The 24,346-nt window shown below is 36.6% G+C and overlaps 1 protein-coding gene across 1 annotated transcript; it reads right to left on the bottom strand.

The window, feature by feature from the left end:
• Positions 1-1,962: 1,962 nt before the first annotated feature.
• On the bottom strand, positions 1,963-16,432 carry tha1 (threonine aldolase 1). Its single transcript, XM_051667356.1, is given in 8 exon segments — positions 1,963-2,103; positions 2,105-2,178; positions 2,181-2,264; positions 4,489-4,644; positions 4,647-4,680; positions 8,300-8,437; positions 10,109-10,294; positions 16,316-16,432. Coding segments are annotated over 8 exon segments (930 nt in total).
• Between the last annotated feature and the right edge of the window lie 7,914 nt (positions 16,433-24,346).

The raw sequence follows: 24,346 nt of genomic DNA, 5'->3' as shown, positions 1-24,346 counted from the left end.
AATCAGAGTGTAAGAAGGTGTATATAATTATGCTTCTATTTGCATTTTTAGTCCAGTTGGAGCTTTGAAAGACCCCATCAAATTGTTGTCTGATTTGTTACTCGTCTTTGCTAGTCAAAACTAAGTCATTTGCTAAGTCATTCTTGAGAGCACATAATTGGACAACAATATGTATACACCCATGAGCACAAGATGCTTAATACTTTTGGCCCAGTCACCAAAAAGCAGGCATGTCGCTAGGTCAAAACGTTTGGGGCTCGAGCCCCATATGATTTTGGTCCAGCCCTGAATGTTTTTTTGGGAATTGCAGGTGTTTAAGTGGAACTGAAGCTGGAGTTAAGTAGGTGTTGGCTATTGCCGCAGTTTTCCTGCAAATTGAATAATATTCATCTGCCGTTTGGCTCTTTATATGCGCTAAATATGCTTCCTCATCAAATGCACAATTCAAGCCTGGATTTCGGGAAGGTAACCCCTCAATAATCGAAATGAGCAAGTACAACCCCACAATAGTTATACTTTGATCAGTGGAAACATGTAAATGCTTCACACTGCAACCCCCCCCCCCATTGTTCAAGCCAAATCTACGCCATTGCTTAATGCGCTCTACTCTATCCAACTGTGTCATCTAGGCTTCCCTCCATATCTCAGTGCTTACCACAAAACTATTGTGACCCATTTGAATTCTACTCAGAATTGTCTAATTCAAAACGCTATGGAGAAAACCAAACATCTCAAATGGCTAAACAGCACTGACGAGGTAAAGACTAAAGAGTAACCTAACCATTAATAAGGAGCCATCCATGGTCTTACCTATGCATATGGAATTGCACTGTAAATATAAGGGAAGTTAAAAGGGCTTTAAAGTCTGGACCTCCAAGATATATGGAAAAATTATGGACAAAGTTTTCCTCCTGTTTAATGTATGTTCTTTATGAATGATGTTTAATAAATAAACTAGCCTAAATATTCCTAAAGATTATTTAAATCATTAAGAGCCTAATGAAAGGAAAACAATATTTGTTATGGAGTAGGAAAAAACATTTTCATTAGCACAGTCCCAACTCAATAAGGTGTTCTACTCATGGGTACAATCAGAAAATTATTCTAGTCTCATAACTAATCTCATAGAAATAAGGTGTTTAAATTTAGTTTGATTTCATATAGCACTTTAAAGTAAAAATAATTCAGTGTTAAATTCAAAATGTTAATGATGCTTAGATAGAAAATAACTTAGAGTACTAAAATACTTCAGATACCATAGATTATCATTTAAATAACATAGTTTAAATTAAAATACCATGGTATTACCATCACTTTAGCATGGTACTGTCACAGCAAGCTACTTTTAAATTTTTTTTTATGACAGGCCATTGTGAGAACTTTTGCTAGTTAGGTCATGTAAATACTTTAAGTCTAAAGATGCATTGTATCCCATATTTACATTCAAGCTACACAAGAAAATGTAGAAATGCTGCTCCCAAACTCCTTAAAATCACGTTTTCTTGCTGTTCTTTTAAAAAAATGTATCAGAGGGGCTTGCCCCCAAACCCCGCTACAAAACAAAAGAACACTATTTTACTTCATAGGTGAATCATGAAAAGCTAGAAGGCCAGAAACACCCCTCCTATGTGGAAAACAAAATATAATGAATGTAGTTTTCTATGTCTATGCATTCGTAACTTATGGTTGGATAATCTTAGCCCCTAATGTTTTGGCCCCACCAGCCCCTGATTTTTTTCTAATCCTAGAGATGCCTCTGCCAAAAAAGACTGTAAAATGTAAATGCGTGTATCTGCTAAAAGTTACTTTTGTCAAATTCGGAGTGCACTTATACAGTACATAGATGGCCTCAGAGCTAACCGACATAGACAAAAAGCCACAAAACTACAATTCTGATTTCATGGGCTCTTCAAGTGGTACCCGAGTTGACTACAAAACCACTGTGGTCAAATATTGTTGTTCTCATGTTGCCTTGACAGACTTGAATCTGTGCTTTTGAACCACAAACTGAGCCTTCTGTATAGCCAGCTGAGTATCTTCCTCACTGATGCCCAAATGCTATACAGCCCTGATGGTGCCCCCAACATGAGGTCACATCAGCACCCATAACCCCCTGTCCCAGAGCCTTCACCTCCTCCTCATCCACACCTGCCATCCACTCACAGAACTCTGTTGGCTCATCTTGTGGTCCAGCAGGCGGAACCTCAGAATGTTGGTTTCTGCAAGATCCACCTGGTACAGAGGAGGGTCACACTGTAGCAGCGCTACAAGAAGGTGAGAAAAATATGGATGCTCAAAACCTATGCCTGGTTTATTGACTCTTTTTTTTAAGGGTTAGTTCACCCAAAAATGAAAAAACTGTCATATTTTTTCCCCTCATGTCATTCCAAACCTGTATGGCATAACTCTAACTGTGGAACGAAAAAGGAGAAGTTTAGCAGATTGTCCAAAAGAACAAAAACACACGGTAAAAGTATCAAGAAAGTAGTCCATACAACTTGTGCACTATATTCCAATTCTTCTAAAGCCATATGATAGCTTTGCGTGAGAAGCAGACTGAAATTTAAGTCATTGTTCAATGAAAAATTTTCCTTGAATATTTAGCTTGACAGCTGTGGTCACTTTCATTGTAAGTAAAAGAGCAGGTTAGACTGCTGTAAATAAAAATACAAAAGTAAGTCATACGTGACGTGCTCTTTTAAAATGAGTGCGAAGTTGCAATGGTCCTTTTTTGGAGAAATTCGGTCAAAAACTGGATTTTTGGGGGGTTTTCTTTTGTTTTTGATACAACAAAGTCTCAGCTTTAAAATGATGTCAATGTTATTCAAACTACAAATTTAGTTTTTATGCTCTTTAGTGTGGTTTATTCAATCGCTATAGCTGTTGTCAATTCAAGTAGGAGAGCTGCATCGTTTCTTGTCCGATCAGCCCTCCTCTTTACTACAAATTACAGCAAAAAAAAAACAAAATATGAATGATACAATGCAAATGGCTTAATTGATCAACTCTAATGTAATGGATGAATCAGTGTTTAAACCACAGGAAGACATCAATGATATTAGCAACTTTCACTTAACGGTACATTTACCTCAGAAAACTTATCCAATGTCCATAGTTAGTTAACTTAAAAAAAATTACCTCTAGAGAAGAGCATATTGCAAAGAAAAAATACAACATACTATTGGATATGTTTTAAGTGTGCTTTGTGAGCCCATGTTGATGTTATATAGCAATGAATTAATTAATATGCATGTGCGCACTTAACATGCAAGAGCAGTGTCCCTGCTTTACAGATTTCTACTCACTAAGCACTTTATTAGGAACACTATGGTCCTAATAAAGTGTCATACGTGGTCTTCTGCTGTTGTAGCCCTTCCGACTCAAGGTTTGATGTGTTGTGCATTCTGAGATGCAATTCTGCTCACTTCAACTGTACAGAGTGGTTATCTGAGTTACCACAGCCCTTCTGTCAGCTCGAACCAGTCTGGCCATTCTCCGTTGATGTCTCTCATCAACAAGGCGTTTCTGTCTGCAGAATTGCCGCTCACTGGATGTTGTTTTTTTATTTTTGGCACCATTCTGAGTAAACACTAGAGACTGTTGTGCATGAAAATCCCAGGAGATCAGCAGTTACAGAAATACTCAAACCAGCCCGTCTGGCACCAACAATCATGCCACTGTCAAAATAACTGAGATCACATTTTTCCCCATTCTGATGGTTGATGTGAACATTAACTGAAGCTCCTGACCCGTATCTGCATGATTTTATGCATTGCACTGCTGCCACATGATTGGCTGATTAGATAATCTTATGAGTTGGTGTAAAGGTGCTCCTAATAAAGTGCTCAGTGAGTGTATATATCTTTTTTACTTAACCTGTTATTTATGTCTTAATTATTCAATGTATGCTTGAACAAATCTTCCAATTCTGTCAAATAATGTCTGAAAATAGTACTGAATCTTTTTCTCAAAAACAAGGTATTATGACAGCGATCATTTAAATGATTGTATCTTAGCAACAGTTTGGAATAAAAACATAAATATACCATTAGAACTCTCCGCTGAGACCTTCCTTTTTATTTTAGTGCCTAAAACTCAAAATTTGATTCTGGGTCAATGCGACTCAAAATGATGGAGTAGGTCACAAATGGTTTTGAAAGACATGAGGGTGAGTGGCATGTCACAGCCAACCTCTTTTCTTAATGTACTTATGGTTTCTGATTTGTGAAATGACTGCTGCTTTACAAATTGCAGGCATTTTTAACATAATTGCTATAGTACAATGAGCATAATTAGATTACTAACAAAATCACAGTGGTAGGGATAATTAAATCAGTTTGCAATAAGAGTATTTCATATGCCAAAAATATTTAATCTGATTCATTAATCATTTTATTAGACTAAGAACTAGTGTTTTAATACATAATATCTACAGTGCTTGAGCTGTGTTGATCTGAGAGTTCAAGAAAATCTATGGGGTCCTGTCACCTTGAGCAAAGTGTTTGGCTTTCCTGTGGTCCTCTTCCAGTCTGCCAATCATGTCTGACAGGGCAATCTTACCAGCTGCTGCCAAGATGCCTGGCTGGCGCATTCCTCCGCCAAGCGCCTTGCAGGCACGAGCTGCTGTCTGTATGAAATCTTTTGACCAGCAAGCACGGTGCCCACATGTGCCCCCAGTCCCTGCCAAAGAGCAATTCAGATCAAATGAGCCTTTTAGTTTCTGTATTTTGTGTGAGCTGTTTTCCTGCTTTCCCATGGAATCTGAAAGTGGTAATAGAGCATACAAAACATTTCTAAAAAAGGAAATAAACAATACAGTTCACATAAACTTTCAGGACACTGTATTTTAAAGATAATTTGGTAAAAATCCAAATAACTTTACAGATCTTTATTGTAAAGGGTTTAAACAATGTTTTCCATGCTTGTTCAATGAACCATAAAAAATTAATGAACATGCACCTGTGGAACGGTTATTAAGACACTAACAGCTTACAGATGGTAGGCAATTAAGGTCACGGTTATAAAAACTTAGTACACTTAAAGACCTTTCTACTGACTCTGAAAAACACCAAAAGAAAGATGCCCAGGGTCCCTGCTCATCTGTGTGAACGTGCATTAGGCATTCTGCATGGAGGCATGAGGACTGCAGATGTGGCCAGGGCAATAAATTGCAATGTCCGTACTGTGAGACGCCTAAGACAGCACTACAGGGAGACAGGAAGGACAGCTGATCGTCCTCGCAGTGGCAGACCACGTGTAACAACACCTGCACAGGATCCGAATATCACACCTGCGGGAAAGGTACAGGATGGCAACAACAACTGCCTGAGTTACACCAGGAACGCACAATCCCTCCATCTGTGCTCAGACTGTCCGCAATAGGCTGAGAGAGGCTGGAATGAGGGCTTGTAGGCCTGTTGTAAGGCAGGTCCTTACCAGACATCACCGGCAACAATGTCGCATATGGGCACAAACCCACCTTTGCTGGACCAGACAGGACTGGCAAAAAGTGCTCTTCACTGACAAGTCACGGTTTTGTCTCACCAGGGGTGATGGTTGGACTCGCGTTTCTCATCGAAGGAATGAGCGTTACACCGAGGCCTGTACTCTGGAGCGGGATTGATTTGGAGGTGTAGGGTCCATAATGGTCTGGGGCGGTGTGTCACAGCATCATCAGACTGAGCTAGTTGTCATTGCAAGCAATCTCAATGCTGTGCGTTACAGGGAAGACATCCTCCTCCTTCATGTGGTACCCTTCCTACAGGCTCATCCTGACATGACCCTCCAGCATGACAATGCCACCAGCCATACTGCTCGTTCTGTGCGTGATTTCCTGCAAGACGGGAATGTCAGTGTTCTGCCATGGCCAGCGAAGAGCCGGATCTCAATCCCATTAAGCACGTCTGGGACCTGTTTGATCGGAGGGTGAGGGCTAGGGCCATTCCCCCCAGGAATGTCCAGGAACTTGCAAGAGCCTTGGTGGAAGAGAGGGGTAACATCTCTGGCAAATCTCAAGAACTGGCAAATCTGGTTTTGTGATCAAATCACGCATAGAAATATGGATGGCAGCTGTAGATCTGCTGCTAACTGCTATGAATGTGGAGGATGCTTCAAGCAGCAGTTCAACATCAACACCTGAACATCCATGGCCGCACCTGAAAGGGCTTTTCGCAGTGAAGAAGGCCAAATGCTTGATCGTGGCGTGAGTTTAGCTTACTCAAGCCAGTCGAGATGTCAGCCTTAATTCTGCCTCTAATATGAAGAATCAATGTAAATGTCATATTTCAGCTAGATTCACTGTATCTATAACATAGCCTGTAAATTAGCTAACTATCACTGAGATTGTTGGGTTGCTGTGAGAGATTTATGTAATGTTAGCATAGAGTTATCTATCTAAATTATCTAAAGTTGATCCTGGAATACAAGAAGTTGTTGAGGTAGTAGTGTATGTATAACTAGATTACAATAAATAGGGACACTGGGGCTAGATGTTACAAGGAAGTTGTCACAAGGGTTATATCTCAGTAGCGATGATATTTAGAGTCAAAGGTCCAATTGCACAAATGTGTTTTTTTTTTTTTTTTTTTTTGTTTGTTTTGTTTTTTATGTTTAAACACCTAGTTCAAAACCCTCTTAAATTAGAATAATTTTTATGAATTCTATTCTCTAAAGCAAATTTTCACTATCATCATATTTTCGTTATAGGTTTTGGGTTAACACGTGAACATAATCAAACCACATAGTAAACTATATTATGAAGGTAGATTTTTAATAAAAGGTTTAAAAATGTTCTTAGGACAAAGGTATTATCCACAAAAGTCAAGTCGGAGCATGTTGTCACGTAATTTAAATTTCATAAATTCATACAATTTATGAATTACAATTATATTTTTTTTATATTTTTAACCCTTTAAGATCTGAGGGTGTTTTAAAAGATTTCCTGTTACAGTGGCATGCCCAAACTTAAAGGCTTATAGCTCTACAAAAAACAAGGAGGGTCAATTGTTTGGTATCATTTTAAAGAAAACTTTTCAAATTTTTAATTGATATAGATTATGATAAATTATAATACCAAAGAATAGCCAAAGAAACTGCTGAAAAATCACACAAAAAAATTACTTTTTTCTTATTTTTCTGATTTGGCATTATATATTTCAGGGTGTTAATAAGGTAGCTCAGAAAAAATGAAAAAATTGTTCCCAATCATGTCACCTGTAACTGAGTAAAATTTTGTGTTGATATGACAAAGCAATCAAAAGTTTAAGCATTACAAACATAATTTATCCTAGTGCCCAAAAATGTGTGCAAATGCCTCTTCAAACAAAACAAACATAAGAATTGTACATAAGAACTAATCATACAACAATGACTAAAGGTATGCTCTCTCCCCAAAGCATGCAGGCATGAGTATTGAGATCTCATTCAGTTCCATTCTGTGTCATTTGAGCCATCATTGAGTCTGTGTCATGTACTTGGTGCCATCTCCTGGTGGCCATATGTAATTGAAATAAACGATCCTCTCTGCCCATATTTGGATGACTTCAACCTCTGGTTGCAGCGATCTGAATCCTTATATGATTAGTTTAGCGTTCCATGATGCTGGACAACGTTCTCCATAATTTCTGCTGAAGTCATCTGATCCAGGAAAGCTAACGTGTTTTTAGCCAGATAGCACATTATGTGCTGTGTGCACATTGTGCTTCGTGTGGATTATCTAATGATTTATGCATCTGATTATATTGTGTGTGGGAATCCCATTTTAATGGGAATCCCCTCCTCTAAGTAATGTTATGTGATATTTTATGTTCTGTTTCTTTTTCGTGAAGTTATGAGGAAAAATGTGGCTTATAATCAAAACTTGTTTACATGTGACATTTGTCAAAGACATGTACTTAGCTATAACTCGCTATATTTTTGCCTGTGAGTAAAACAAATAGGTTGGTTATATTCTACTCTTTGAGAGTTTCCAACAACATATGACACATGGCTATTTGATCAGTTTGATGTTTTTACCGATTACAATAATATGTGCAGTCTAAAATTATTAATAAATGATCAAAACGAAACACTTCTGATTTATCTGCAAATTTCAAAGCACTTGTTCAGTTTTGGTCATAATGCCTATATGCATTGTAAATTACAGCTTCTAAGCTTTAAAACGATACATATTTTGTGTTCAAGAGCTTTTTTTTTTTAGCCAAGATTTAAGGTCTGGTAAAATATATACAAGCACTATTAAAATTACAAAAAACCAAAGTGGGTCCTAAAGAATGCAAGGCCAGTGAATGCGACAGCTTACCTTGGACAGACACACACTCACTGAGTGGCAGTGCTGCATTATAACAGAGGGATGGACACCCTGAGCCACAGCTGCATTCATCACCCTTGCTCCATCCATATGCACACCCAGACCATACTGATCAGCCACAGAGCGAAGCTTTGAGACTTATATACAGGTAATTGCATGTCCAAGGCCTTTCAATAGTGAATAGTCACTTTGTCAAAAAATTTTTTATATGCATACAATTTCAAAACTGTGGGCATTAATAGGTAATTGGTCCCCCCTAATAGTTTGCACTTTTCATGGAAAAATTTCAACAAGACTGGATGCTGAACATGGCTACAGGGATTTGCTCCCATTCAGAAACAAGTGTACAGTTGGGAGATGAAGCCTGGCTCACAGCCGGAGTTCTAATTCATTCCAAAGGTAGGTGTTCAATGGAGTTGAAGTGTGGGCTTTGTGCAGTCTATTAAGTGCTTCCATACCAGACTCAATGAATTACTTCTTCATGGACCTCATTTTATGCAAAACAGAACAGAAAAAAACCCTCTCCAAACTGTTGCCAAAAAGTTGGCAGGGCACACAAATTTCTAAAATGTAATTGTGTGCGGTAACATTAAAATTTCTCTTCACTGGAATAGCCAAACCTGTTGTCCACATAATTTTGGCCATCTAATGTATTTTAATGTCCATACTCAAACGTTTAATTTGGAAAGAGCATTGACTGCGCTTCGTTCACAGCTCTCATCCACAGTAAAACAGCGGTTTCCTCCACCGAAAACCAAGCATTTTCTAAAACACTCTCCATAACTGCATACTTTGGAAAACGATGATGTTAGGAAACTGAGTTTTCAAACTTAAATGGATTAGTGTGGATGTGGTCTAAGGTTATTGTTAGGGTCTATTTTTTTTTTAAGTGTAGGACTTTTTGAAAGACAGTTTACAAATAATTGTCTTACATGTGTAAGATGTCATAGTGCCACCTTTGTAAAAATTTGCTTGGAAACTCAGGACTGTTGTAACGAGTCAGGAGAGAATGGAGGATCTAAATACAGCGTATTTAATAAAACAAAAGTAAACCAGGTAACTCAGAACATAAAGGAATAATACATGTGAAGACTGACAAAGGAAACAGGGAAAACAAGGGCTTATACACAGGGGCAAACAAGGGAACGAGGAACACCTGTGGAAACAGTCAGGGGAAAACCAATCATAAAATGAAACTACAAAAGGACTACAAACTAACAGGAAACAGAAACATGGGAACTAAACAAGAATTTCAACATAAGTCAATACAAAAAACAGGGAATATGTGACAACTGTGGCAAGCCAATAAACCTGTTTGTGCTGAAGTACTGAATAAAACAGTCTTTGTTTATACACTCATTTACTAAAAAATAGCATCACCAGACATGGTGTAAATGGAAGAATTGTGTCACACAGTTCAGAGTTTAGTTCAAGATGTCTGGCTGCCTCAACACATTCTCACTTACACAAATTTCATTTACCAATGTTTTATTAAGGGGAAGCATGTAATTTCTGAATATCTAGCATCACCAAACAGAATTGCAAAAATATTGACTGTTATCTAACAGGTTTCTCAAACAGCTTCCCAGTCTTCCACTGGTCAGCCAAATAGATAGTCCCGCTCCAAACACTCGCCATTGAGCCAATCTTCTGTGTCAGGCTGGTTGGGATGCTCAAACAAACAGAGCAATGTTTTGATAGTGTTTACACTTTTCGGGGCAATACACCTACAAATGGCTTACTTATAGTATAATTCTGTAGATTTAACATTGAAAAAATTATAAACATTAAGCCTTTAACCTCCTGCAGGAACGAAAGTGGGAGGACTCGCCCTCCCTGAATATTGTGCGTGTTTTCCACACACACCAGGCGAGAGCGTGGGTAGTGTGGGTCAGGTTAACCGTGATGGATCTTGGAGATCAGCTGGTCTAGGTCGAAGGTGCCGTCAGCAAGTGTAGTTACTGTTGTAGAATGGATGCCTGGGAGCTAGAAACAAAGACAAGACTGCATTAATTTCAGTATACAGATAATGTGGTATTTGTGCTACATAAATCATGCAGTAGTTGCTTCGTGATAAGTCAAATAGATCAAAGATTACAAGAACAATTAATAAAATAACATAATCTGGGTTCAAAATACAGGTGCATCTCAATAAATTAGAATGTCGTGGAAAAGTTCATTTATTTCAGTAATTCAACTCAAATTGTGAAACTCGTGTATTAAATAAATTCAGTGCAGACAGACTGAAGTAGTTTAAGTCTTTGGTTCTTTTAATTGTGATGATTTTGGCTCACATTTAACAAAAACCCACCAATTCACTATCTCAAAAAATTAGAATATGGTGACATGCCAATCAGCTAATCAACTCAAAACACCTGCAAAGGTTTCCTGAGCCTTCAAAATGGTCTCTCAGTTTGGTTCACTAGGCTACACAATCATGGGGAAGACTGCTGATCTGACAGCTGTCCAGAAGACAATCATTGACACCCTTCACAAGGAGGGTAAGCCACAAACATTCATTGCCAAAGAAGCTGGCTGTTCACAGAGTGCTGTATCCAAGCATGTTAACAGAAAGTTGAGTGGAAGGAAAAAGTGTGGAAGAAAAAGATGCACAACCAACCGAGAGAACCACAGCCTTATGAGAATTGTCAAGCAAAATCGATTCAAGAATTTGGGTGAACTTCACAAGGAATGGACTGAGGCTGGGGTCAAGGCATCAAGAGCCACCACACACAGACGTGTCAAGGAATTTGGCTACAGTTGTCGTATTCCTCTTGTTAAGCCACTCCTGAACCACAGACAATGTCAGAGGCGTCTTACCTGGGCTAAGGAGAAGAAGAACTGGACTGTTGCCCAGTGGTCCAAAGTCCTCTTTTCAGATGAGAGCAAGTTTTGTATTTCATTTGGAAACCAAGGTCCTAGAGTCTGGAGGAAGGGTGGAGAAGCTCATAGCCCAAGTTGCTTGAAGTCCAGTGTTAAGTTTCCACAGTCTGTGATGATTTGGGGTGCAATGTCATCTGCTGGTGTTGGTCCATTGTGTTTTTTGAAAACCAAAGTCACTGCACCCATTTACCAAGAAATTTTGGAGCACTTCATGCTTCCTTCTGCTGACCAGCTTTTTAAAGATGCTGATTTCATTTTCCAGCAGGATTTGTCACCTGCCCACACTGCCAAAAGCACCAAAAGTTGGTTAAATGACCATGGCGTTGGTGTGCTTGACTGGCCAGCAAACTCACCAGACCTGAACCCCATAGAGAATCTATGGGGTATTGTCAAGAGGAAAATGAGAAACAAGAGACCAAAAAATGCAGATGAGCTGAAGGCCACTGTCAAAGAAACCTGGGCTTCCATACCACCTCAGCAGTGCCACAAACTGATCACCTCCATGCCATGCCGAACTGAGGCAGTAATTAAAGCAAAAGGAGCCCCTACCAAGTATTGAGTACATATACAATAAATGAACATACTTTCCAGAAGGCCAACAATTCACAAAAAATGTTTTTTTTATTGGTCTTATGATGTATTCTAATTTTTTGAGATAGTGAATTGGTGGGTTTTTGTTAAATGTGAGCCAAAATCATCACAATTAAAAGAACCAAAGACTTAAACTACTTCAGTCTGTGTGCATTGAATTTATTTAATACACGAGTTTCACAATTTGAGTTGAATTACTGAAATAAATGAACTTTTCCATGACATTCTAATTTATTGATATGCACCTGTGTATATATATATATACACACACACACACACACACACACACACATATACTGGGCTGAGGGATTGGTGAATATTCTTGCTTTAGTGATTTTGCATTGAAATTTTTATTAATTTATTTAAAATAATTAAAAACTTATATCAAATGCATTTCTAAATTCAAACTGCAACAAAAAAGCAATTAAAATAACAAAGTGATCAAATAAATTATATATATATATAAGTAACCACCTTTCCATTTACTGTCAGGCAAGCATCCATCAAAACATGCAGGAGGAAAATTACTTACTCAAATGAAGACATAAAAACAATTATAATGTAAAAATAACAATTATAATGATGATAATAATCACTGAAACATAAATCCTGGTTCGAGGTGAATGTGTTTTTGTATTATTTTATGTTTAAATCACATATGTATAGGCTGCAGAGTTGTGGTCACAATGAACTGCTCTGTGGAAATAAAGTGAACTGAACTCAAAACACCTCCTGAGCTGAGATGTCTGAGGTCATCTGAGGCACTCATAGACGATATTGTTCTTGCAACAAAAAAAAAAAAAATTCAGAAGACAGAAACAAAGAAAGAGTGATAACCTTTTACTTGCACGTGTTCCACGAGACTGCACGCCTCGAACAAACAGCGTGTCATACATGCACATAGACGGCTTTTCTGTCATCTGTTCTTAATAGTATAATAAAGTGTGTTTCTTCAAGACCGTGTCTGTGTGCCGTGGGGCAAATTATTTGTAATATTAATTTGATAATAATAATAGCCTAATAATAATAATAATTTAATAGATTAATGGGAAAACGAGCCAAATATCGTCTTGATATCGTCAAAGGCATCAGCTATTGCGATCACTCTGACCATCGTTGATCCCCGAGATCAACGTCTGTTGGCACAATCCTAATGTGCATTTCACTCTATAAATGCACAAAATGTTCAGACAGTCTCCTTGCTGGTTTTTCTGACACATTCAGAATCATTACCACTTTTGCCATTGTCGCTGCGGCTCGCTTCGTGTGTGCGCTTGTAAAATGTATATTTTAAAGGCTCATTATTACGGTTTAGTATTTCTCTGTAATGTAGAACAGTGTTAGCAATGTTACTTATAACATTCTTTCTCAGCCCGGGAACTCAAACCATTTTCAGGTTGGAACCCCCCCCAAAATATATATTCAAGTAATTAAATTAATATCATATATTAATATTTGGTTGGGGGCAGCCCTACTTTTTTGTGTCTTGGATGAGTCGTCATTGTGCTCTTGGAGGAATTTTGGAAGGTCAGCCACTTCTGGAAAGGTTCACTACTGTGCCAAGTTTTCTCCATTTGGAGATAATGACTCTCACTGTGGTTCTTTGGAGTCCCAGAGCTTTTGAAAGAGCTTTGTAACCCTTCCCAGACTGATGTATTTCAATCCCCTTTTTCCTCATAATTTCTGGAATTTCTTTCAACTTTGGCATAGTGTGCTACTGGCTGAGACCTTTTAGCCAACTTCACGCTGCTGGAAATGTTCAGTTTAGGTGTTGATTTGATTGAACAGGGCTGGCAGTAATCAGGCCTGGTGTGTCTAGTCCAGCTGAGCCCCATTATGAATGCAGTTTCATAGATTTGGGGATTTAGTAACTAAGGGGCAAATACTTTTTCATACAGGCTCAGTTGGTATTGGATAATGTTTTTGCTTCAATAAATAACATAATTTAAAAACTGTATTTTGTGTTTCACAAACTCAGATTGCCTTTGTTTTATGTTAGATTTAGTTAGAAATTTTAAAACAATTTAGTATGAGATATACACAAAAACAGAAGAAATCAGACAAATACTTTTTCACAGCACTGTCGAATGAAGAGAAATATTTAAGATTCTGCACTATTTCTAGGCCACTAATCAAATAAGCACATTTGTGGCATGGGGGGCACACCAAATACTGAGAAATTCTGAAATTCATCTAAAAGTTCCAATTACTGTTTTCGCTCAAATTGTTATGCTTATAATGTAATTTGTCTTTTAAAATATTGAATTAAATTAGAACAGTCAGCAAAATAATTAATTTGACAGACCCTCCCCACTGTGTGTGTATGAGTATATACGGGTCACTGGAAAACAAGGTTGTCTGAGCTTATAAAAAATGTGAAAAGTCTTCAAAATGTGTCACGGTTGTAGAAATGTAATATTTGTGTTTATGTTGGTTTCACCAATTTTTGAAAAAACTTTTGATAGCATTTTCTACAAAACAATTTTTATTTACACTGAAAACCCTAATAAGTTGACTTTACTCAATTGATTGGGTAAACTTGTTCCCTCAAGTTCACTTAACTTGGTGATCATATAGAATGAACTTAACTATTTATGTTAACTAGATGCAAGCAGACTTAACTCAGATTTACTATTTAAATGTTGTAATTTTTACTTAATTTTAATTGAATGGACTCAAATTTAATGAAATTAAAACTGATTTTAGGTCAATTATTAAATAAACGTATGGGTATTCCCCCAAGCCTCAATTTTATACTCAACAGTTTGAGTTTTTCAAACTTAAAATCTATGGATTAAAATAAATAAGTTAAAGGAACATAGATAATTTAGTTATGAGCCCAAAAACTTTACATTTCATTTAATGTTAAATTAAGACAACTTGATTTTCCAGTAATGACAACATTAGGGTTTACAGTGTATTTTAAAAAATGTCATATAGTGTAAGCATCAAGAAAAAGTATTAAAATACATTTTCAAACATAAATTTCAAGGTATTTTTTATTTTTATTAATATTATTATTATTTTTTTACTTCGTGAACACAGTCATGAGGGGCTGAAGGGGTCCTCGTTTGTCTTATGTTTTTTTGTCACATGACAACAAAATGGTAACCTACAGTACATGTTGGTTACGCCACATGATTTGATTTGGTGGAAAAACATTTTTTAAATATTAATCATATTTTAAAACAAAATATTTTTACTGCTTATTTTTTTTAAATAAATGTTTTAAACTACACATCTTAACAATTTTGTTACTGTATATATATATATATATATATATATATATATATATATATATATATATATATATATATATATATATATACACACACACACACAAACAAGGTTGGGAGGGTTACTTTTGAAATGTATTCCACTACAGATTACAGAATAAATGCTGTAAAATGTCATTTGTAATGTATTCCATTAGATTACTCAAGGTCAGTAATGTATTCTAAATACTTTGGATTACTTCTTCAGCACTGGTAGATATTTTCACTTGTTTTGAATATAAAAACTCTACCAGTACAGTAAGACAAAATACACATGTTCAAAATACATTCTCTGGAAAACCTAAATATCTTATGCTGTGTTGTTTCTAAAACAAGATAAATCAAATTTATCTTGTTTTAAGGATTTTTAGATATTTTTACAGGAAAACAATACAAATATTATTATCAAGAATACAATTTTTGCCCTAATATCAAAGGTCTTCCTAGAAAAAAAGAAATTATGATCCAACGTGAATTTTCTTGATAAATAAATATGATCGTGCCTGGTAACATGTGCGTGTAAAATGGCTAGAAATAGCATTTTAGCTTAGCATAAAGCTGACAATTTTACACAAGGTTTATTTCTATTTCTTCTGCTCCAAACTTACTTCTTTAATGTAACACATCATAAGAAAGTGTTTCACCACTGTTCAAATGCACTTTGGATCGCATCATTTATATGTATAAATGTTTTCCATCTGAAAGGACTAAATATTAAATGAAACAAATGACAATAAACTGCAAAGTAATCTCTTCAGTAATCAATATGTTTTTTGAATGTAACTGTATTCTAATTATCAATGATTTAAATTGTAACTGTAGTGGAATACAGTTACTTATATTTTGTATTTTAAATATGTAATCCCTTTACATGTATTCCGTTACTCCCCAACCCTGTATGTATATATATATATATATATATATATATATATATATATATATATATATATATATATATATATATATATATATATATATATACACAATGTGTGTGTGTGTGTGTGAGAGAGAGAGAGAGAGATAAACATACTTTGATACATAAGAAATAGAAATTGAAAATACATAATAAATTAAATAAAAGCCATAGAAATAGATGTTTCATGTGTCTACAGACCAAATTCAGAGTTAACACCATGTAATATTGAGTAATAACCGATTATTAGGTGATGAGCAATGAGATTGTCTAAAATCTAACCATTTATTTTAGTAATTGCACATAACGATGTAGTTGTTGACAGATCTATGTAAGGTATCTTACAAAGTACAGTAGGTACATGTTACTGACTGACAATTTCTCAGATGGGGTCAGACGTGGCCTCTCGTGGCCATTGCTGGAACAACAGGTGTGGTGAAGACTAGAAGAGATGCAGGACATCACTGTTTGTGTTTTAGAAATGGATCAGACTGCATGCAGCCTCTTAAATGACTACTGTATGAAAATGGCTTAAACTGAATCAGTCTTTTTTAAATTCTCTCTGCAGGTTGCCCAACAGCACAAAACAGAAACTCTGTGTGTGTGTCTAACCATTAACAGTAGTAGTGTCTTCTCCGAACACATTGTCCCCAACCTCTGCCTCGGCCATGGCTCAGCACATGGCAGCTCCGGGTTTGGTGACGTGTCGGTGCAGAGGTCCACGGTGTTCACAGCTGATCCTGCAGCTGCCTGCGGAGTCTAATAGTACAGCCGCACTGGATCCACGTGGAAAACATGCCGATGTTTGTGAAACCAATTACGGAGTAAACGAAATGGCACTGTCAGTGTTTTGGAGCTCATGTCTTTCTGTTTGCACTCTAATCTAGGCTGTATCATACAATAACACGTTTACACACAAGACTTTGCTGATCTTTGGTTTACAATATGCGATAATCATTGATTCACAGAGCCCTGTGCCTCCAGACATGAATAATGGAATTCTTTGACATCGATCAGTTAAAATGACTCTTCTTAAAACTGCATTCGTACATGTTTGCACCATTCCAGTATAGTCTGACCTTTGATCAAAGGTGGAAATATATTCCTTTTTTTTTATTTATTTTTTATACATGTTAAAAGTCATTAGGCAATCATTTTATTTAAGCAGCTAGGAAAATAAGAAGGAAATCTATTTTACTTAAAGAAGGCAAGCACTATAATCTGGGTTTTTACCAGAATCTGTATTAGATTTAGCTTTTGGGAATAACATTCTCTATACTGTTAAATTTGACCTAGAATAGAAGAGCAGGGCACAAATGGGCTGAAAGCACAGCATTCAGCTTAAAAAATGTCGTAGAAAACATTCCCTCTCTCTTAGGTCAGTTAGGATCACTACTTTATTCTAAGAATGTGAAATGTCAGAATAATAGTAGAGAACTTTTATTAAATTAAATTAATTAAATTCCCAGTGGGTCAGAAGTTTACATACACTTTGTTAGTATTTGGTAGCATTGCCTTTAAATTGTTTAACTTGGGTCAAATGTTTTGGGTGGCCTTCCACAAGCTTTTCACAAGAAGCTGCTGGAATTTTGGAATTCCTCCAGACAGAACTGGTGTGACTAATTCAGGTTTGTAGGCCTCTTTGCTCGCATACGCTTTTTCAATTCTGCCCATAAATGTTCTATCGGATTGAGGTCAGGGCTTCGTGATGGCCACACCAATACCTTGACTTTGTTGTCCTTAAGCCATTTTGCCATATCTGTGGAGGTATGCTTGGGGTCATTGTCCATTTGAAAGACCCATTTGCGACCAAGCTTTAACTTAATAGCTGATGTCTTGATATATTGCTTCAATATATCCATATAATATTCCTTCCTCATGATGCCATCTATTTTGTGAAGTGCACCAGTCCCTTCTGCAGCAAAGCACCCCCACAACATGATGCTGCCACCACCATGCTTCACGGTTGGGATGGTGTTCTTCGGCATGCAAGCCTCACCCTTTTTCCTCCAAACATAACGATGGTCATTATTGCCAAACAGTTCAAATTTTGTTTCATCAGACCAGAGGACATTTCTCCAAAAAGTAAGATCTTTGTCCCCATGTGCACTTGCAAACTGTTATCTGGCTTTTTATGGCGGTTTTGGAGCAGTGCTTCAAATCAAATCAAATCAATCAAATCACATTTATTGTCACACAGCCATATACACGAGTGCAATGGTGTGTGAAATTCTTGGGTGCAGTTCTGATCAATATAGCAGTCGTGACAGTGATGAGACATATACCAATTTACAATAACATCAAATTAACACAACACAATTTAAAGTCTAATATACATATACAATATACACACAACAATATACAAATAATAACATACACTGTACAGTATACAATACGCACAATATAGATACACGTTATTCAATAAAAATAAAAAATTATATATAGTAGTATTTATAGAATGTACAGCAGGCTGTATTGTACTGTATTGACATTCAGGCTGTCGGCTGATAGTAAGTTGTTCAGAGAGAATATATATAATAATAATAATATAATTTATGACAGTCCGGTGTAAGATATAAGAGTAAGAGTAATAAAGTGCAGTGCTGATGTATTTTGATCATTTTTGCTTCCTTGCTGAGCAGCCTTTCAGATTATGTCGATATAGGCCTCGTTTTACTGTGGATATAGATACTTGTCTATCTGTTTCCTCCAGTATCTTCACAAGCTCCTTTGCTGTTGTTCTGGGATTGATTTGCACTTTTTGCACCAACCTACGTTCATCTCTAGGAGAAAGAATGTGTCTCCTTCCTCAGCGGTATGATGGTTGCGTGGTCCCATGGTGTTTATACTTGTGTACTATTGTTTGTACAGATGGACGTGGTACATTCAGGCATTTGGAAATTGCTCCCAAGGATGAACCAGACTTGTGGAGGTCCACAAATCTTGCCTGATTTCTTTTGATTTTCCCATGATGTCAAGCAAAGAGGCACTGAGTTTGAAGGTAGGCCTTAAAATACATCCACATGGTACACCTTCAATTCAGTACACCTCCTGTCAGAAGCTAATTGGATAATTGCCTAAAGGTTTGGCATCATTTTCTGGAATTTTCCAAGCTGCTTAAAGGCACAGTTAGCTTGGTATATGTAATCTTCTGACCCACTGGAATTGTGATATAGTCAATTAAAAGTTAAACAATCTGCCTGTAAACAATTGTTGGAAAAATTACTCATGTCATGCACAAAGTAGATGTCCTAAATGACTTGCCAAAACTATAGTTTACTAATACTAAATCTGTGGAGTGGTTAAAAAATTAGTTTTAATGACTTCAACCTAAGTGTATGTGAACTTCTGACTTCAACTGCATATATATACTGTATATATACACTATGGTCCTTATGTGATCTTCCGTAGTAGCCCATCTGCCTAAAGGTTCGACGTGTTGTGCATTCTGAGATGCTATTCTGATTTCTGTCAGCTCGAACCAGTCTTGCCATTCTCTGTTGACCATCTCAACAACAATGTGTTTCCATCTGCAGAACTGCCGCTCACTGGATGTTTTTTGTTTTTTGCAACATTCTGAGTAAATTCTAGAGACTGTTGTGCATCAGAATCCTAGGAGATCAGCAGTTACAGAAATACTCTAACCAGCCCGTCTGGCACCAAATATCATGCCACGGACAAAATCACTGAGATCACATTTTTTCCCCATTCTGATGGTTGATGTGAACATTAACTGAAGGTCCTGACCTGTATCTGCGTGATTTTATGCATTGGACTGCTGCCACATTATTGGCTGATTAGATAATTGCATGAATAAGTAGGTTTACAGTTGTTCCCAATAAAGTGTTCAGTGAGTGTTTATATATTATTGAATATTGATGGAGCAACATAATTTGTGTGAAAATAAGTAATAAAAAAAAAACAAAAAAAAAAAAGGTGGCAGTGGGCCTTTTGCTCCACACTTGGGGTAAAAGGCCCCCAGGTGGGTTATAGTGATATCGTGTAGATATAGGGACAATAGTTATATTGCAAAACTTGTCAACTAATGCAAATACTTTTGAAACAGCAGGATGCTTTTTTTGAGTAACAAATAAAGATAATGCTTATTCAAAATAACTATTTCAGAAAATTGTTAACCATTTCATGTTAATTTCAATCTCATTTGGCATTTTATAACATCTCAAGTATTCTATAAACAAATGAATCTCCATTGTGATTGGATCAGCCAGTGCTTTGAATTTTTTTTATAAAAAATCTATTCGCCCCACTTAAGAAAAATGTGTTTTATGTGGGCATTTAGCCCCAACAACAGGGGTGCTTTTTACCCCAAATATTATTCTTTCACTTATTGGACAGTTATTAAAAACGTTTTTCATTTAATCATCTTGAACAAAACTGAAAATGACAAATAAGTTTTTTGTCTCAAATAAATGTGATAGTTTCAGGGATTCTCATTAGCAACATAAATTTGCAACATTATAAAAATTACTAAATCGAATTACCTCAAAATTAAACTTTAGGCATTACACGCAAAAATCTCATGGATCAGGAATATTTTGCAGCGTATAGTGACAAGCAGTTGTTTAGGAAAGCACTGTGGTAGTTTTTGTTGCTGTTTAGTGTTTTAGGAAAAATTTTTAATTAAATGTGCTTTTACCCCGTAACTACCCTACATAGAATTAATTGATGTATTATGAGTGCCTCATGTTTTACTGCAACTAATCACCATTCAAAACAGCTTTATTTTTTCTTTGACAGCAAGTAAATCGAATATTAAGGTTTAATATAAAGACAGGGTTGTAATAGTCTCTGGTAATACTCATATTTTCCACACTAGGGCGCCAACGTTCAATATTTGTGGAGGCGTATCAGTTGTGGTTTAAATTTTAGTTTGTGGTTCTGGATGTGGCTCAAATGTAGAATAGAGAAATGTATTTTAAAATTCATCTTTCATTATATAACAGATTCCTATTGATCCTTAAAATTTGCAATGATAATTTAACTGATCGTGACCCCCAATTCTATTGGGACGCCAAGTAACTATTTGTTTTTCTAACTCAGTGTAACGTCCATTGTTAATGTGACATCCATACATTTTTAAGTGTGGCAAAGTGTCCAAATACTTCTGGGCCATATATACTCTGATTATACTGCACAATTATTCCCAAAGATTTAAATTCTCATGCTATAATAAATCGCTTAATAAATAGATTCATTTGCTGTGATTTTGTGAATTTGACTTTCTACATAATTCATATCTACCTATAGATTTGTAACAATGTCATTAAGATGTTTGCAGAGTTACTCTTTGCATCTTTCTGATCTACTATTGTAGTCTCTAAAATAGCTGCGTCCCATTAATAGCTCTTAATTGTGAATTAAAAATAACATCACAACTGTTAAGTATGTGAACATTGCTTCTAATTCCATTTGATACTTGAGTGTCACGCTCACATGCTCAGTACTGTAATATGATCTTATTTATACTCACTCCACTCAAACCCGTAAGGCCGATCCACCCGCTACAGTGATGTCATATGGTCAGGACTGGAGGATTCCTGGCCTTTACTGTCTGTTTCCAGCGTCTGAGCTTTGCCAGGTGGACTGTAATAAACCCTGCGGGAGGTGTCAGGAGAGGCAGTGAAAGTGAGTCGAGCAGCCGTCTGGGTTTCCAGTAAGAGGCATGAGGGTGGGGGAACGTGAGGGAGAGTGCCAGTTGGCACCCGATTCGTACATTATAATCAAATGAGAGCATTTGTCATCCATCTCAGTGCTATGCCTGACTCCTCTGGCTCTGGCTGTAGGGCATGTCTGTCCATGTCAATATTTGTTAAACTATTGTCCTTATGTTTGAATTACTTCTCGGTTTTGAGTTAAAATCACTTTGGAGGTCATGTTAAAAACATAGAGGCAGATTTTTAGATATGATGGTATTGACATATAGAGACTGTTTGGAGAGATCAAATCCAGTCAATGCTCCATGTGCGTATCTATTGTTATTTTATATTTGTAAAGGGGAAACCTAATATATCAACTATATATCTCAACTGGTTACACCTCAGGACCCAGATTACATTGGACATCAAGTAGTGACCCAAACACAGTACCAAAAGTGATTATCATACAAAAGTAAACAAAAATTGTCCTTAAATTCAAACAACGATTTGCCCAACATTGTGCGTGACACAGGCTGAAGAGGAAAAATTCTTATTTTGTAAATGCATAAACAACAGCAGAAGTGTGATTTACAAGTCTAACACATGGAACGAACACTGGGCCAAAAATATATACACCGATCAGCCACAATATTAAAACCTCCTGCTTAATATCATGTAGGTCCCCCTCGTGCCACCAAAACAGCGCCAACCTGTGTCTCAGAATAGCATTCTGAGATGATATTCTTCTCACCACAATTGTACAGAGTGGTTATCTGAGTTATCGTAGACTTTGTCAGCTCAAACCAGTCTGGCTATTCTTTGTTGACTTCTCTCATCAACAAGGCGTTTCCGTCCACAGAACTGCCGTTCGCCGGATGTTTTATTGTTTTTGGCACTATTCTGAGTAAATACTAGAGACTGTTGTGTGTGAAAATCCCAGGAGATCAGCAGTTATAGAAATACTCAAACCAGCCTGTTTAGCACCAACAATCATCCATGCGATTATCTAATCAGCCAATTGTGTAGCAGCAGTGCAGTGCATAAAATCATGCAGATACGGGTCAGGAGCTTCAGTTAATGTTCACATCAATCATCAGAATGGGGAAGAATATTTTGACCATGGAATGATTGTTGGTGCCAGACAGGCTGGTTTGAGTATTTCTGTAACTGCTGATCTCCTGGGATTTTAATGCACAACATTCTCTACAATTTACTCAGAATGGTGCCAAAAACAAAAAAACATCTAGTAAGTGGCAGTTCTGTGGACGGAAACGCCTTGTTGATGAGAGAGGTCAACAGAGAATGGCCAGACTGGTTCGAACTGACAAAGTCTATGGTAACTCAGATAACCACTCTGTACAATTGTGGTGAGAAGAACAGCATCTCAGAATGCAAAACACGTCGAACCTTGAGGCAAATGGGCTACTACAGAAGACCACATTGGGAACTTTATTAGGACCATAATCTAGAGGCTAGATTACGTGATTAGATTAAAAATATTAAGTGCTTGTTATTAAATTACATTTTTAAATATGTGTACAGTTACTTTTACGGATTACATGATTACATATTAATTATATTACTAATCATTCTTGACTTTAAAAAAAAAAATCTATGTTTCCTAAAGTTTAATAAAAGTGTGAATGGGTACTTATACACTTAAAATGAGATTTTCATCAAAACATGCACTAAGTAATCTAAAGGTAATCCAAAAATAGTCAGATTAGATTACTTTAAAGTGTAATATAAAATATTATGTTAGTGATTAAAATTTTAGTTGTGTAATTTGTAATCAGTAACAGATTACTTTTCAGAAGAAATCTGCCCAACATTGTGAAGTTTGTTTGGTCACAGAATCTTTATAGGAATGTTACAGGTTCAATATAAGTTAAGATCAATCGACAGCATTTGTGGCATAATGCTGATTACCACAAAAATTACTTTAGAATTGTCCCTCTTTTTCTTTAAAAAAGCAACTCTTGAGGTTACAGTGAGGTACATACAATGAACTTGTATTAACCTTGAAAATAACTAGGTTAACAACAAAGATATGTGAAGCGTTTTCTCCACCCGTTCAAAAGTTGATAAGCCTGTTTATTTTTATTTTAATTTGCAAATAATATTTGCATTTATTATTGTTTTTTCCTGCTTTTTGCAACCATATCAGAACAAACCTGTGACCTATTTTTGCGTGGTGACTCACCGTTGAGAACCACTGTGATTGAGTGTCCAGTCAAGAATTCTATGCATGCAAAATTAGAACAGAGTCCCAGATTGATTTTGGGCACTGCACATTCCCCCTTAATGTATCAGTATGTGTCTCTATATATTTGTCTTTTACTGCAGCTGCTGGCTCAGTGCCCGTAAAATGTGCCACATAAGGTTTTTTTCCCGCCCTTATATAAAATGACTTTTTTTGTAACTGAAGAAACAGCTCCCTGTTGTGAGAGAACTCATTGCTGTAAGAGGAGGGTTTACTGGAAGTCAGTTTGAAAGAGTTCCCTTCATTCTTCATTTTTTTTTCCGCCTAAGATTCTCCTGCTGATTGCATTGCATATTTTCCCTGACCAAAACTATGCACGCACAGACTGTATGTTATTGTAAATGCAGCATATTTACTCTAGTGGAGTGGCTTGGGAAGACATTTTCTCAGTTAAACTGAGAAAGTGTTTAAATCAGCAGTTTGTGAATTTCATACTTTTTAATAAATGTTCTGGAG

Source organism: Myxocyprinus asiaticus, chromosome 32 (assembly GCF_019703515.2).
Source record: "Myxocyprinus asiaticus isolate MX2 ecotype Aquarium Trade chromosome 32, UBuf_Myxa_2, whole genome shotgun sequence".
NCBI classification, from domain to species: Eukaryota; Metazoa; Chordata; class Actinopteri; order Cypriniformes; family Catostomidae; genus Myxocyprinus; species Myxocyprinus asiaticus.
Note: the sequence above shows the minus strand (reverse complement) of the source record. Positions and strands in the feature narration are given on the sequence as shown.